Source organism: Podarcis gaigeae (assembly GCF_964106915.1).
Source record: "Podarcis gaigeae genome assembly, chromosome: 1".
NCBI lineage: Eukaryota > Metazoa > Chordata > Lepidosauria > Squamata > Lacertidae > Podarcis > Podarcis gaigeae.
Genome location: NC_139678.1, coordinates 49,984,417 through 49,996,094, shown reverse-complemented (window position 1 = coordinate 49,996,094; position 11,678 = coordinate 49,984,417). Strand labels below are relative to the sequence as shown.

At 41.9% G+C, this 11,678-nt stretch overlaps 1 protein-coding gene across 4 annotated transcripts in view; it reads right to left on the bottom strand.

Annotated features, from left to right (window-relative positions):
• Positions 1-280: 280 nt before the first annotated feature.
• The window catches only part of MYBPC3 (myosin binding protein C3), a 66,033-nt gene continuing 54,635 nt past the window's right edge, over positions 281-11,678 (bottom strand). For 2 of the 4 annotated variants that reach the window (XM_083749398.1, XM_083749400.1), the window contains exons 26-33: positions 10,747-10,835; positions 9,316-9,511; positions 6,316-6,455; positions 5,420-5,579; positions 3,289-3,425; positions 2,314-2,500; positions 976-1,026; positions 281-353 (exon numbers count right to left, since the gene is read on the bottom strand). In XM_083749398.1, the coding sequence (XP_083605524.1) occupies positions 1,016-1,026; positions 2,314-2,500; positions 3,289-3,425; positions 5,420-5,579; positions 6,316-6,455; positions 9,316-9,511; positions 10,747-10,835 (920 nt within the window). In that variant the 3' untranslated portion in view covers positions 281-353; positions 976-1,015. Of the gene's footprint in view, positions 1,027-2,313; positions 2,501-3,288; positions 3,426-5,419; positions 5,580-6,315; positions 6,456-9,315; positions 9,512-10,746; positions 10,836-11,678 lie in introns of all 4 variants that reach the window. The other 2 variants (XM_083749397.1, XM_083749399.1) reach the window with 1 other exon arrangement.

The window sequence follows — 11,678 nt, the reverse complement described above, 5'->3', positions numbered from 1 at the left end:
TTGCAAAGTGCTGCCTTATCCACAAGAGTGTCTCCCTAAACTCAAAGCTGTGTGCACAAAGTGTGTGTGCTAGGGCTCCTCCATTTGGGATTAGTGGAGAAGGATGTGCTGGTGCATTCCGCGTGCACAGGTGATGGTCTAGAACAGGCTGTTGAGAATTTTTTGACTAAGCAGAATTAAGAATTTTGTGTTGCAAGGTTTGCCTGGTTTTGCTTGGCAACAAAATGTTCTCTTTTCCCCATTGCACACTTGACAAATGAGACACTGAAAGACGAGTAGATACTTAGATAATCTCAGGTTGTCTTTTATTCACTATTTTCTGCATTTCTGCTATGATCCATTCCTGGTATGACCTGAAAGACAGAATGAAGGATTTAGTGCTGCAAGCAAGCATGTATGATGTTTCAACAGTGAATTAATACTTCCCTTTTTTTAAAACTATAGATATCATGACTCCTACATTTTCATTTAGCTAATAAATTAGCCTACTGCAAAGCCTAGTCTACATGGAAAGTAGAATGAAATAGTGGAGAGAGTGGTGCCATTTCAGACTGCAAGTGGGGAATGCCATTCTTGAATGCTATTCCACATATAAAGCTCCCTGTAAGCAGAATGCTAACACATCAGGGCCCTGTTCCTTCTGTATGGATTTTCTATTTGCAGAGAGATGTAGCTTTTGTTTGTTTGTTTTTTGGTGTAGGGGAATATTAAAAACGTGCCTTACACGTACTCTGAATTAGTATAGTCTAGTCTTCTACCTCATTGAATGGCATCTGTAGGCACATTCTAACTTTCCTGAGAGTGAGCCCTACAGGAAGCATAGGGCTAGTACAGCTTGTGTTTCTGGGAGCCAGGAGCCAGAATTTGTAAATGAGTAGAAGGTTTTGTGTCTGGTCTTTTATCTCTCTCATTCTCCATCCCTTTGCTGCTAAACCACCTGCTTCAGAAGCATCTGATTGCTACAGAATTACTTGCCTCCACATCTGGACTCGATGAAAGCCATTAGTTCAGAATTCTACTGTGGAACTGCAGAAAGCAAAAAGAGAAATACTAATTGACAATGCTGCAACCAGACAAAGTGCATTTTCTTCTTAACTATGACTACTAACTAGAGTCTCCCTGATCCAGAGGACTGTGAGCACAATGTGCTGCTCACTCACTACTGTAACTGCATTTCTCATAATGTTGGATTTAGCTATGTAAAACTGTTACAGCACAATCTCTCTGTTTTTATTTATTTATAAGCAGAATTTCTATACTGCCATATTATAAAATATCAAGGCAAGTTGCAGCAACAAAATACAAAACACCATTAAAAAACAATATATATATAGAATTATTAAAGTGAATAGTTAATTGAACCCCTGCTAAGAAAGGCATGGGCATAGTGGGGGGCAGCTGCCCCCCCCCAATGAATCAAAACCAATACAAATGTGAGTTCTGCTCCCCCAACAAAAATCCTGGCTATGCTCATGAATAAAGGTATTCAAGATATGCTGGAAAGTCAAAAGCGAGGGTGCATCCTGAATCTCTGCTGGAAGAGGGTTCCACGGCATGGGACTGGTGATATTAAATGCTGTAGCCTAGCTGAGGCCAGCTAGGCCTCTGTAATTTGGGGGACAGCCAACAGTGCCTCCAAATATGGGAAGACCCTTCTACCTTGTGTGTGGGTAAAGTACTGTACTCTCCACTACCCATCATGTTTTATCCTGACACAGTCATCTTTATCCAGCAGTTGACTTGCTTGTGCTGTGCAGTATGGGATGTCACTGGATACAGGTAAGGTGGCCTATATAATATATGAATGGAGTGGGGTCAGCATAATTGAATACTGTCTTCCTCAATCCTTTATTGCAAATGAAGATGCACACAATACATATCCATGTCTGCTGCTATGCACAGAAAATAGACAAAGCCCCGTATATATTTTGGGAACACCGCCCACAGCTTTGTTCTCTGCATGTTGCTACAACCCTCTTCTGTGGATTGGAATTTGCATAGGAAAGCTCCTATGAAACAATGCTGAAAGCTATGTAAGCAAAGTTCTACAATGAGTAATATACCTACCTGGCTCCAAGACAGACTAATAAACTGCATCTAATCCAGTCAACTCTGCATAGGTTGTGCTCAACATTCACTCTTATGAAACAGCTTCATTGCTACTCGAGTCATGGAAGAAACATTGAAGCTGTCTTTTGACCCCAAAGGAACCCCACTAGTTAGCTATTGTTGTTTAAAGGGACCCCTCAAATGTTGGAGAAACTTTTTTTGCTTAAGCTTAGAGTACTGAGTGTGTGGCATCCTCCTTATTACCTCTGACATCCAGCCGGCACTCTATTTCAGCTTCACCACATTCATTCACAGCCTTGCAAGTGTAGAGGCCTCCATCAAATGGGCTGGGCTTCCGGATTTCCAAAGTCAACACTCCGTGCTTACTAAACATGCGGTATTTGGCATCTCCAGAAAGGTCCACTTTGTTTTTGAACCAGAAGATTTTCGGCTAAGTATATGATAATAGGAAAAGGAAAGATCAAACATGGGGTGAGGGGTACCACCAACTGAGAGACCAGTGGAATACCTACATTTCTTTGAACCTTGTAAGAGACAAATGTTTCATTTGAGCAGCTTTGTTCCAAGGAATACCTTGCAAAGTAAAAATTATTGAAACATGCAGCTGAAGAAGACCTGGGGATCTGCTGAGGAGGTGGTTCAGTCCCACCAATGCCTCAAAAAGGGGAGGGGAGTCCATCAGCATGAAAGTCCTCTTCAAATTAGCCCTCTTCAGTCAACAGATGCCACAGGACTTCTTCATTGGCTGTATCCAACCACTTGCTATTATGCGTCAGTACTGTTGCTGCAGTTCACTCTAATTCCATCCCCTCTTCTTTTCTTGCTGCTCTCTGCTCTTCCTAGACATGTAATGTTGTAACCTGGCCTGGCACCTGATAGTGAAGGGTGGATTATAGCAGCAGCTGCTGCTGCTGCTAATATTAATGTCTAGGCTGACTTCTGGTCCTGAAATCTTGCAATATCAGCACATAGGCTCGCTGCAGTTAAGAGTATTTCACCTGCTCTCTTTCAAGATCTCCCTGCTGTTTAGCAGCTCTCCTCACCCCCACCCACCCCATTTCTGGTCCACCTGCCTGTAAGCTCCCCCCCCCCCGCGCTTCAAAAGCCATATAATTTATTCAGCCAAGTCAACTGGAAGAATGGCATTATTTGCACACTAAGGGTACCAATGTCCCCCTCGCTCACTTAACTGCATATTGAGAAAAGAGGTGTGTGTACCTTTGGGCTTCCTCTTACAGCACAGCTGAGCGTAGCATTGTACCCAGAGATCACGGAGCGATCTGGAAGAGGGTGAGTGAATTTTGGTGCTTCAGAGAAATCATGTTCTTTGTAGTTGGGGGGTTTATAATCTGTGCCTGTAGTTTAGGGCGGGTAGAAACAAAGTCAGACGCACACTTCTTTTAATCTTGCCCATGATTTAACATAATTTTAAAATTGGCAGCTGAAATTATACTGAAATATTAAGAACCAGGATGATATATTCTGCCTGTCCTTCAGATTTTTTTTTTTTTAAGAGAAGGAACATCCTCTAAGGTGTTCTACTTCTCTTGATATATCAGCGAGGCAGCAGCCTTTATTTAGCACATGAGTAGGAGAACCTAATATGAATGGGTTGGGAGCTCCAAATCATTTGCCCTTTCCATCTTCTATCACTGCATCCCCCTTCATTCCAGGTCTCCTGCCCTCCTAGCTGAAAAAGCAAGAGGGCAGGAGACTCCAGCACTTTCCACTCCTAAATTCCTCTGCGCCCCCCCCCCCACCTTATACCTCTCTGCAGCACGCACTCACTTCCCCTGTCCTACTCCTTGATGCTGGCTCTCTTCTCCTTTTCCCTGTAGGAATGAATGCTGGCCATTTACATACAGCATTTGGAACATCAACAGGGCAGGATCTCATCCGATTCCTACCCCCTATTGGCTCCAGCCATTCAGAATCACACTTGTTTAAGGTCTCCTTGGAGTGGCAGAAGGTTCGGAACTAGCTGTTACTCTTCCCACATCGTCCTTTCACACATTCCTCCGACATCATGCTATAATGAGCTTTGGAATTTTTTGACATTCTGCCATCTATATTTATGAATGATAAATTTCAAAGCCAAATTCTACCTTGCATTACAGATTATGAATTGGAATGTTTTAGCCTTGTTTGCATTTGCTGATTGCTGTGAGTTTGGCAGGCAGCTATCAAATACTAATGGTTATTGCATGTTACTTATCAAATAATTTAAGAACAAAAAGTTCCATTCCATGTCAGCTGTCAAAGACCAAATACAATGGTGTGCTAATAATCAAATACCACCGCTTTTGAAAACTACCTTCCAAGAAACCTGTATTATTTCAAAACATATCAAGCATCTTGTCCACTTGTCTCATGTCTAAAAGCACAGGTCTAAACAGTTTCCCCATTACCCTACTCTTTCCCCACGGAAAACCAGCTCTTAGCTGTAAATCAGAGCAAATTTCAATCCGAATAAGCCCTGAATTGCCATTTGCTCTCAATAAGTGCTAAAGAGCAGTTTTCCCTGTGAGGGGTTGGAGGAGAAGCAGCAGCACAAGAGGAAGTGTTAAGATAATGGCCGTGGCCAAGTCAATTAAACAACCTATCTGCATTACCAAAGAATTGACCATGTCGTCATAGGAACAACTAGCTAATAGTGCTACCCAAAGGAGGGATGGGTCTCCCATCATCCTTGAGCACAATACTCTTTCCTACTCTTATTTACCAATGACTTGTATACAGAAGCATGAAGGGCTTGAGTATAGCTATCATGACTAGTAGCTAGCCTTATCCTCTATGAATTTATCTAGTTGTCTTTTTCCCATCTGAAATGAACTTTATTTGTACAAGAAACATAACAGGACCAGTGCCTTTCTCTCCAGACAGTGTACATTTAAGTTCATTGAAACAGTCTTTAAAGTTGGTAGTTTCAAAACCAACTTTAAGCTTATGGTAGTGAATCCTACAGTTCAACTATGCACTATGTGAAATTTTTTATTATTTTTTTTGCCACAATGTGCAAGTTGATTCTTCCTGAGCAAGACTTGATAATGTGCATGATAATGTTATCTTTAAAAATGCTTTCTACAATTACCCAGAACCAAATCCACTTCTAATTTCCTAGAAATCTTATTAAACTGGCCACTTTTCCAGTCAAAGGCCAATCTTAGGAACAAGATACATATTTTCATTTGAAACTCAGTTTCAAATTGAGTCCTGTGACCCAACTACTTCTCGAATTTTAAATTTATCAATAAGGCCCAGAGAACTTGATAGCTTTGCAACCAGTATAATTTGCTTTAGTTCTTCAGATCCCCTTCCTGAAAACGTCAATTTAGGTACTCTCTGTTACCTGTTTTTTTAATGTAGGCAGAATTTTTGGTGTTGGCAGCATTTTCACTCAACCCATACAGATTTTCACTGAAGACCCGGAAATAGTACTCATTTCCCATGATCAAATCTGACGCTACACAATTAGTGCGTCGATAGTGCTCAAAAACCGTGTACCATTCCTGAAATGAAATAATCCATTGTCAGAAAATCAAATCTTGTGAAGGTCACAGTCTGGATTTTTGGAACAAAATCCCCCAAACATGTTCAACACTGGCAGGTGAAATACTGGGGTGCAGCTGTGGGAGGGGTAGTGGAAACAGCGGGATTTCCCCATCAGCCTGACTGGCAACCCAGAATTCTGGCAACCACTGTGTCAGGAATAATTTCTAATAAATCCAGTGACTGCCACTGAGTATGTTCGTGTTTTCTCAGCAGTGCAAAAGACCTCCAGTCATGGATGTTAAAGTCATAAATAGGAAGGGAGGGAGTTTCTCACATCTTATATTTTTGCTTTTGCCTATCTTGTAATTGGAGAAGGAACTGGCAAACCACTCCAGTATTTTGCCAAGAAAACTCCATGGACATAAAAAGGAGAAGCTTTGAGAAGAAAGTGAGTTCCCAAGGCATGCTCTGGTTCATGGGGTCACGGAGAATCGAACATGACTAAGACTACTAAACAACAACGAATCTTGTACTTTATCATGGATAAATAGTCCAAGTGTGGCTTCTCAATTATGCCCCACTTCTATATTTTGTGCAGCTCCAAGCTAGCCACTTGTATGGAGTGCAATTGCCTAAAGCCACCATTCTCCTGCTGACATGATTTTGAGTCATGAGCTAAGACTCAAGGTATTACGGTTTCACTGTACATACTTTAGGGTGGATTGATACACTCATTCAGCCCATTACCCTTACCATTGTTTTTTTGTCTGCCTTCTGGACAGTGTATCCTGTGATTGGAGCATTGCCATCATCCTGGGGTGGTTTCCATTCCAGCGCAACATTGAATCCCCACACATCCACAATCTTTACATTCTGAGGAGGACCAGGCTTGTCTACAGAAAGTCATAGAAAAGGTATTCAAGATCTACCACTCTGTATCTTCAGGAAGAAAAAGGAGCAAGACTTAAATCGTCTACTGCTAACTGATGGCCATTGGTAATAGACAAACATCAAAAAATGTTCTGTTAACTGAGCCAGTGTCCCAAAACAATATTGGCAAGATAAAGACTAACTCCTGCAGGCTGCTGTATAGATCAATGCACACATACCTTCCACAGACATTTAAGGTTGACATCTCCAATTAATATTGCTCCATTATTTGCTCCCACTTTGGCAACAATTTGCAAATGAATGCCAGTTTTTGTTAGCATTGCCATAACTAATAAAGATTCTCATTTATTGTAACCATGGTTGTTTGGAAGCTTAGAATAATTAATACTTTCTCTTGAAATTCAGTCCAGCATATCATCGCTTTAATTTATGTCTGAATCCAAAAGGCAGCAGTATATGTCTATTGGCTACATCCATTAATCCCTTCTTAGCAAGACACCTGTCAAAGAAAGTTAGCTCTCTAACAGACTCTCCAAATGCTCTGTGAGTAATTCACTAGTTACCCCTGGGAATGTTGGACTGGGTTCTCAGCCTTCCAAATGATATGTACACCACTTCACAGTAACTGAATCAGTTCTTTCAGTTCTGCCTTCATCTTTTCTGCTCCCAAATCATACAGATCTGTTATCACTGTTTTATATACATTAGATATTATTATTATTATTATTATTATTATTATTATTATTATTATTATTATCATCACAAAAAAATCAAACTAGAAAGTTGATAGTACTGGGGAGGGACAAATGTAATCTGAGCGAAGCAAGCCTTAGACAACCAGGCCTCTCACTGAGGATTAAAATTATACGCCATGCTGCTGCAAACCTTGCCTATTAGCACTGAACTTGCAACTTCCTTAAACCAGAATTAGAGTCAAACTGTGGCTCTGTGTACACATTACCGACCTAAAAAGCATCTAGGTTGTTTTCCCACCCTCAATTTGGATTGAAGCTGGTTTGGGGAAAATCCATCAAAACACAGTATTTTGTAAGAAATGACAGGATATATATGGATTGTGGGAAATGCCGTGTTTACACTGTGTCCCAAACTAGCGATGGGAGCGTACTGGATGCAGGATAAGCAGGAGTGTGTAAACAGCCTACATGTGTTGTGTGAATTTCATGGCTCCCGACATGTTTTTGCACAGGCAAAGGATTAGGCCTTTCACCCTATACTGTGGCTCTCATCCAAATCTGGCATCCTTATGGATATTTTTTCACATTATGTATGTAGTTCAAATCTTAGAGAGCAGCAGAAAGAAACTCACAGCACTAATCTTACATTGGTTATTACAGCTGGGAGCTGTGGCGTCAGTAATGTTAAGCCTTTGTAAGAAATTTTAATAGCCAGCTGGTTTTTATGGGATCTGAAGGAGAAAATGCAATTAGCTGAACTGATGCTGTTAAGCTGCTTGAGTGACGTCACTCATTGCTCTCTCTCTCTTTATAAATTGTGTAAGTGGCTTTTAATTTTTTTTCCTGAAGTATTGTGCATTTTATTGCTGCCAAGCCTCCTGCTGCCAAAAAGGCTGGATAAAAATGGGCCACACTGGAGGGGGGGGGGGCTAGAGATAACAGAGTTCATGTTTTTGTCAGTCACTACATGCAGTCACAGCTTTTTTGAATTCATTGTATGCAGACGTTCATTGTCCTGTTACTGGAGAGTCACCCTTTGTGTACACGTGGGTGTTTCCATTCATTTCAGTGACAGAAGCTGCTCCATGCGTCGAAAAGAAAATATCACTTGACATTTGTATACAGCACTTTCAAGTAGTCAAATTGCTTCACATGCATGAACTGTGATCCTGACCTGCAGGTCCAATCAGGCTGGCCAGGCATCACTATTTGACTGGCAAGGCTATGCACACCTGACCGACACCACATGGGTGGGGAGGGGGAGAGATGGCAGGTTGGAGGGGGGTGGCAAGCAGCATCCTGCCCACGATATGGCACTTAGAAGCCCTGATTGGTGAGACTTCAAAATGCAACTCAGGCTATTTGAAAGCCCTCTCCAAGGCTGCTCTGCTCATTCAAACTGGCTTTAAACATTGGAGGTTTAAATAAGCAGCACAGATGGAAAGTACAGAGTCTCATTCTCTGCCCTGGTTTTTGCTTTGTCCACCTGGAGGCACTCGCAAAGCACTTTGTAAGCCCCCATGATCATCTGATCATAGGGTCAACATGCTTGCATAGGGCTATGTCTTTGCCCTTATGGCTTTGTTTGAAGCCATGTGGGCAGCCCTGCCCACCTGTTAACTTGGCCTGGTGGAGGGAGACAGGGGCCAGAACCAGTTCCCCACTCCTACTGTAAGGTAAAGCAACATACAGTGGTACCTCGGGTTCCAGACGCTTCAGGTTACAGGCGCTTCAGGTTACAGACTCTGCTAACCCAGAAATAGTACCTCGGGTTAAGAACTTTGCTTCAGGATGAGAACAGAAATCATGTGGCAGCAGCAGGAGGCCCCATTAGCTAAAGTGGTACCTCAGGTTAAGAACAGTTTCAGGTTAAGAACGGACCTCCAGAACAAATTAAGTTCTTAACCTGAGGTACCACTGTACTGCAGATCAGGGAGGGGGGAAATTTAGGTTTAGGTGCCTTAGGCCATCTAGTGGGTTCCTGGCAGAGATGATTTTAGAAGTAGCTCGGACTGTTAGCCACCATACAGCTACACTTGCCTTTTTTATAAGAACAGGAGCATTCCTGTCAGTACTTGAAGTGCTGTACATACACCTGCACCAAATCCCTGCATTAAAGTGACTGTGTTTAAATGGGAAATTCATAAGACTCCAAACAGTTCCTTACCCATTATCTGAATGGTAATAGTAGCCTTATCTATCATGCTTTCTATTTGCACCTCTACTTCATATATTCCAGAATGGTGGCGCTCAGCCTTTCGGATGAAGAGAATGGTGTCTGTATTGCTGTTTCGAATTCCCACCTCCTTAGAGTCTATTGGCTGACCATCCTTTGTCCAGATAACTTTAGGTCTAGGTTTTCCCTGCAGAAGAAAAAAATGGAAAGCAAAGCTACTGAGTACTTGGCACATAAAGTGCAAAGGAAGTCATGTTGGGCCATTCCAAAATGCAGAGCTGGACTAAACTTTTAGTAGGACCAACCAAAATGTCACAATATAGTGAGCAAGCTTTTGAATCCTCCAGTATTCTTCCTCAGCTTGGATGCTACACAAAGCAGTAGGGTAGGAAAGGGAAAGAGGGCAAAACAAACAAAAAAGAAAACACTGGCTTGGTTATTGCCATCAGGTCTGTACTCAGTCTCAAAATGGAGTTTGCAGATTGGATTAGTCTGCTAAGGACGGTAGGTCTCTGCTTGCCCTAGCAATGGCCAGCCCCCACTTTTGGAAACGTAAAGGCCAGCAGTTACCCAGACTGAGCTGGCTCTTTGTTTGTCTTCCCTACCACTTCCTGCTTTGCATAACATCCAGCCTGATAAAGAGTTCTGGAGAACTTGAAAGCTTGTTCACTATTCTTTGACATTTTGGTTGGTTCACATAAAGGTTACTGCCCAGCTGTGGATTCTTGAGTAGTTTGTGCCTTTAATCCCCTATTTCATCTGAATAAAATTATTATCTCTTGTTCAACTATTCCGTTTTTGCTCATTCCCTGTATCATTCATTTGACACTTTTGCACATAGTAATAACACACACATAAAGACATCAGATCCCTTTTATACCTGTCTTGTCTGTGACATGGTTGACTTAATAATTCTCACCTATATTTGCTCCCTGAGAATATGTCAAAACTTCATCTCCACAGTGTGGTGTGGTTGGATGAGACAGCATATTTGTTAGTGTCAAAATATTGTCACTTGGGAAGTGGGAAAATGTGATTAGTCTCTCAAGCACAACTTTTAAGATAAGCCAAGTAAATCCTCCATAATAAGTGAGCAACATTTGATTATCTGAACAGACCTTAAAACCGATATATAGGTTTTGAAACCGTATGACTGTCAAACTGAATGAGCTACGAAAGCACAGGACTCCAGGTTTATATAAGCCATGTAGACTATTCTGAAGTGAACATTGTTTTCTTATTCACTGAAATGGAAACTGCATCTCTCTCTGTGTGTGTGTTTAATGATGCACAAAGCTACCCTTCCATTAAACAAATAAGGAAATCTGGAATGGGGCAGGGGGAGAGCTCCTGAAGCACAGTGGTCTGCCGGGAATTGCCGGATTGAAGGGAAGAGTTTGAATAGCAGATTCAATCGAGTACCTGGAAAGGAACGACAATGTTGATTGTATCGCCCACTTTCTTCATTAAAGTCTGTCGAAGATTGCGTGGCAACCAGATTTTGGGACGCTCTGTGGATCAGAGGATTATGAAGTCAGGGTTTTTTCTCCAACTTACTAGATACATCATATGTATCAGAAAAATTGAAGGTCCACTGCAAGCAATTAAAGTTTGTAGAAATCCAAGAAATTCTGAAAGAAAGCTGTCGTGATCCTACTAGGGATACTCAGTAGCTGAATATGATTCTACATTATTGACTTCAAATGAGTTTGTACCAGTGGCAAATATTGTAATGATATCTGAAAAATAGAAGCCATTGAACCTCTTTATACAGCAGGGCAGAAGTATACAGCCATTATCGTTAAGAGCCATGCAATTAACATGCATAATCTCTTGTGGGCCACATGGGGCCAAGATGATCACCACCCCGGGACTCTTTTCTTTCAGGAGAGGGAAAAGAGAAAGAGAGAGGAGGGTGGGGAGAGGGTTGTTGGTAACAATGTTGACATCCCCCTCCTTACCAGCTGCATGGATTTAGTCAGAGCGCCACATATCAGCTACCCCTACGATAGGGGACTCTGGGATGTGTTCTAGGGCATGGCTGGCTGCAACACTGGACAGGAGTAATTGATGCTGCAACATTTTGTTGTGGTTTGCAGAGTTGGCTGTCTCCAATGATTGATGTTTTAGAGCAAGGTGGCTAATTTGCAGGTCTCCAGATTGAACTCCCACCATCCCCAACCACTACTCATGCTGACTAGGAATGATGGGAGTTGGAGTCCAACAACATATAGGATGATCACAGCTGGGAGAATGGGGATAATAATGAGTTGTCTGTTTGCTTCTGACTCACTGAAGGAGGTTCTCTTTATCTGTGGCTGCTACTATGTCTGGATCCCCCTGCCTTTAAGTAA